This window comes from Eriocheir sinensis, unplaced genomic scaffold, assembly GCF_024679095.1.
Source record: "Eriocheir sinensis breed Jianghai 21 unplaced genomic scaffold, ASM2467909v1 Scaffold750, whole genome shotgun sequence".
Classification (NCBI taxonomy): domain Eukaryota; kingdom Metazoa; phylum Arthropoda; class Malacostraca; order Decapoda; family Varunidae; genus Eriocheir; species Eriocheir sinensis.
The window spans coordinates 7,822-12,948 of record NW_026112110.1 but is presented as its reverse complement, the minus strand read 5'-3'; the positions used below and the strand labels follow the sequence as shown (position 1 = coordinate 12,948).

Here is a 5,127-nt window from a genome sequence, read left to right as displayed (position 1 = left end):
CTCCACACCCACGGGCCAGCGACACCCTCAGCCCCAACACTGCCAGGACAACACCTCCACCACCGCCGGAAGTCCACTCTGCACCGGCCCCACAGCATCCCTGGCCAGGCTCCACACCCACGGGCCAGCGACACCTCAGCCCCAACCCTGCCAGGACAACACCTCCACCACCGCCGGGAAGTCAACTCCCTCTGCACCGGCCTCACAGCATCCCTGGCCAGGCTCCACACCCACGGGCCAGCGACACCCTCAGCCCCAACACTGCCAGGACAACACCTCCACCACCGCCGCCGGGAAGTCAACTCCCTCTACACCGGCCCCACAGCATCCCTGGCCAGGCTCCACACCCACGGGCCAGCGCTGGGGACCTGCTGGCCAGCAACACCCTCAGCCCCAACACTGCCTTCCAAGCCCTCAAGTGTACACAGAGCTTCCTGCAGAAGTCCAGTCAGCCTGGCAGGATCCCCACCCTGGTGACAGAACGACACACTAACAACAGCCTCCAGCATTTAACACTGACGGGGCTCAGGAGGCCATGGTCCCACAGCCTAACTGGCCCCCTGAAACACTCCAGGAGAAGAAGCATGAGTACCCCGGACAAGCAGGAGCAGACTGCTGCAGGGGGCAGGAGGGTCAGTGGTCGGCAGATGAAGCAACTTGCTGCTGGCAACTCCAGCAACAAAGGAGAGAGGAAGTTTGTGTGTCTGGAGTGTGGAAAAGAATTCACCTCAAGGGAAGGCCTCAGATATCACACCCTTACACGCACTGGTGTTAGGAACTACGAATGTAAGGAATGTGGGAAAAAATTTATCCAGAAGAGTGACCTTAATACACACACCCTTACACACACTGGTGTGAAGAACTATGAATGTAAGGAATGTGGAAAAAAATTCATCCAGAAGAGTCACCTTGATAGACACACCCTTACACACACTGGTGTGAAGAACTATGAATGTAAGGAATGTGGGAAAAAATTCATCCAGAAGAGTACCCTTGACAGACACACCCTTACACACACTGGTGTAAAGAACTATGAGTGTGAGGAATGTGGAAAAAAATTCATCAGGAAGTGTACACTTGATGTACACACCCTTGGACACACTGGTGTGAAGAGTCATGAGTGTGAAGAGTGCGGGAAGAGGTTCAGTATGAAGTCGGCACTCAATCGACACGTCTTCAGGCACTATGGCCTTAGAGAGTTCAAGTGTGATGTTTGTGGAAAGCTCTTTAAGGCAAAGGGTGACATTGCCCAGCACATGAAGATCCACTTCTGAAGTGTGTCTGCCCACAGTAGTTGTAGTGACCAGGATGTTGGCAGCAGCTGAGCCTGATAGGGAAAGACAAGGTTACATTAGCCAGTCATTCATTATATATTTTTTTCTTTAGTTCAAGACAAGGTTACATTAGTCAGTCATTCATTACATATATTTTTCTTTAGTTCAAGACAAGGTTACGTTAGCCAGTGATTCATTACATATATTTTTCTTTAGTTCAAGACAAGGTTACATTAGCCAGTGATTCATTACATATATTTTTCTTTAGTTCAAGACAAGGTTACATTAGCCAGTGATTCATTACATATATTTTTCTTTAGTTCAAGACAAGGTTACGTTAGCCAGTGATTCATTACATATATTTTTCTTTAGTTCAAGACAAGGTTACATTAGCCAGTGATTCATTACATATATTTTTCTTTAGTTCAAGACAAGGTTACATTAGCCAATCATTCATTACATATATTTTTCTTTAGTTCAAGACAAGGTTACATTAGCCAATCATTCATTACATATATTTTTCTTTAGTTCAAGACAAGGTTACATTAGCCAGTCATTCATTACATATATTTTTCTTTAGTTCAAGACAAGGTTACATTAGCCAATCATTCATTACATATATTTTTCTTTAGTTCAAGACAAGGTTACATTAGCCAATCATTCATTACATATATTTTTCTTTAGTTCAAGACAAGGTTACATTAGCCAGTCATTCATTACATATATTTTTCTTTAGTTCAAGACAAGGTTACGTTAGCCAATCATTCATTACGTAATTTTTCGAACATGGTATTATTATTTATCAAGCTATGTGGGTAGTTTGGGTTTCTACTTTCTTTGCATCGAGACAGAACAAGGTTACGTCAGCTACCCCTTCGTTACGTCACATGTACGTAGGCATCGTTACAGCAGTTTTGATTTTCCCGGAGTCGTTTAGGGTTGTCATGCATGTCTGTGTACATACATACGTACATACATATATATTATGTGTATTTGTTTATCTGTATTACTAGGAGAGTAAGACTTTACGTATACTCGCTGTGTTAGACATTAAGTGCTCGGTCGGTGCTCGCCTCGCTGCCGTGCTAGGGGGCGAGGCAGCATGACCCTCTTTGCTCTACGATTCAGGGACGGCAGAACTTGTGTTGCGGAGAGAAAGTATTGCTGTAGGACTTGTGTTGTGGAGAGAAAGTATTGCTGTAGGACTTGTGTTGTGGAGAGGAAGTATTGCTGTAGGACTTGTGTTGTGGAGAGGAAGTATTGCTGTAGGACTTGTGTTGTGGAGAGGAAGTATTGCTGTAGGACTTGTGTTGTGGAGAGAAAGTATTGCTGTAGGACTTGTGTTGTGGAGAGGAAGTATTGCTGTAGGACTTGTGTTGTGGAGAGGAAGTATTGCTGTAGGACTTGTGTTGCGGAGAGGAAGTATTGCTGTAGGACTTGTGTTGTGGAGAGGAAGTATTGCTGTAGGACTTGTGTTGTGGAGAGGAAGTATTGCTGTAGGACTTGTGTTATGAAGGAAAAAATGGATTATCGTAGAACTTATCCTACAGAGGAGAGGAAGTAGTGCTGGTGGATTGTAACAGATGAGAAAAAGATTACTACAAGACTTATATTATGAAGGGGAAACATATACAGCAAGACTTTTATTATGTAGGAGAAGAAAGGCTTGTATATTGCTGGAGAGGATTAATGAGAGGTAGGACTGTTAACAAGGAGAAAAGGTTACGTACATCAGAACTTGTGTTATGAAAGAGGGAGACTTACGGCAAGACCTGTGTTATGAAAGGAAAGGAGAGAATTAACCCGGTAGCAGCGACGGGCCAAATTTGTGTCTTTACCGTGTACCAGCGACGGGCCACATTTTTGACATGATATAAACCCCCCAAAATAGATGATGCATAAACTGATCACAAATGCGTTGATATATATTATGAAATGGTTCGCGTGAGTGATGATTTTTTCTCATTTTTCATGCTTAGAGGGGCCTTTAAGAAACGATCCCTGCAGCTACCAGGTTAAACAGAGAGGTAGAAAGACTTATGTAGGAGAAAAAGAAAGGAAGAAAAGGAGAAAAACTCATCACTGGACATATTACGAAGGATAACGTTGGATTTTTTCCACTACGTATACTTGTCGTCTAATAAGAGAGGAAGTCTTAGACAATTCAACATCTCTTGGTTCGTAATGACAATATATTTTAAATTCTTCCGACCCTCAACGACAACACAGGCTTGGGGTAAACATTTACATAGAGTTGGTCACGGTGAGGTTCTTTTCGGCTTGGTATATTGCTTGTCGTCTTAAGGAGGTATGTATATCGTTTAGTCATGTGCGCCGGGATTTTCAAGCGTGGTAGAAGTATTAAGCTCTGTGGCTGGTGTAATTTTGCTTCTAATTTTGAAAAGTCCCGTATTTTCAGAGTGAAGTCAACATATTAACAAACTTTTACCATTTTCTTGTGCCAGACTATTAAAACATGTATTAGTATTCATTAAGTTATGCAGCAAGTTCCGCTTTATGGTTCAGTCTTTGGGACGGAGTTATTAGCTAGAAGTGTTGGGTTTCCGGAAAGTCGCCACATTATGAATTCAGCCGTAAGGTGTGATATACAAAAATTGGCACTGAGCACGTCTTGAAAAACTGGTGAGCAAAGAGAAGTCAGCCACAGTGTTCTTGAAGGCTAATACGGCGTTTGAAAAGTCGGGCGTTGATTTCTTTGTTCACCCTAAAGAAAAACAATCCATTGCTCCGTTAGAAGCCCAGAAGTCAAGTATGTATTTGTTGATTGTTAAGAGAAATAAAAACACTTTGAATAGTTTCCTTTCGTTTGTCTCTGTGAAGAATCAAAACCGTTTCCCGCCAGACAAATGACATAATGTAATCTTATAAGGGAAGTAAGAGTGTTATAGAATTGCAAGAGTTTGTCAGAAAGGCCTATTTTTAACCCCTTGACTGTGGATTTCCTACAAAAAGACATCACCAAGCTACAGGAGTGGAACAAAAAGTGGTTGCTACAATGCAATGAAGAAAAATGTAAAGTCCTGCACCTTGGGAGGGGATATCCAGCACACCAATACCACATGGGAAACACTCCACTATCCACCACAGAGGCAGAGAAAGACCTGGGAGTGTATGTTACCAGGCTACCAGTGAAGGGATATCCAGCACACCAATACCACATGGGAAACACTCCACCATCCACCACAGAGGCAGAGAAAGACCTGGGAGTGTATGTTACCAGGCTACCAGTGAAGGGATATCCAGCACACCAATACCACATGGGAAACACTCCATCCACCACAGAGGCAGAGAAAGACCTGGGAGTGTATGTTACCAGGCTACCAGTGAAGGGATATCCAGCACACCAATACCACATGGGAAACACTCCACTATCCACCACAGAGGCAGAGAAAGACCTGGGAGTGTATGTTACCAGGCTACCAGTGAAGGGATATCCAGCACACCAATACCACATGGGAAACACTCCACTATCCACCACAGAGGCAGAGAAAGACCTGGGAGTGTATGTTACCAGGCTACCAGTGAAGGGAAAATCCGTGCCAATCGCAGCGGACGGGTTAAGAAATATATATACCATTTTGAAGAGTTAGAATGCATGCCTACATTTTTTTTATGGTAAAGTAAACAGGTGAGGGCAGTAAACGGAGCAGGAGCCACTATAAAAAAAAATTCGCCTTCCACTAATGGGCTGGGGCCGTCCAAGGGGGCTTACTGGTGCTACAGGCAGACAGGGGATAGACAGGAAGCTGATAAGAAAATAGAATTCCCACACAAATTCTGAATGCCCCTGTTTCAAGCACCTCAATTGGGTACTTTGTTGGGTCAGTCCATT

At 43.8% G+C, this 5,127-nt stretch overlaps 1 protein-coding gene across 1 annotated transcript; it reads left to right on the top strand.

The window, feature by feature from the left end:
* Positions 1-276: 276 nt before the first annotated feature.
* LOC126994229 (zinc finger protein 248-like) lies at positions 277-4,092 on the top strand. Its single transcript, XM_050853512.1, has 2 exons — positions 277-1,605; positions 1,658-4,092. The coding sequence occupies exon 1, from the start codon at positions 585-587 to the stop codon at positions 1,272-1,274; it is 690 nt and encodes a 229-aa protein (XP_050709469.1). The 5' UTR covers positions 277-584; the 3' UTR covers positions 1,275-1,605; positions 1,658-4,092.
* The last annotated feature ends 1,035 nt before the right edge of the window (positions 4,093-5,127 follow it).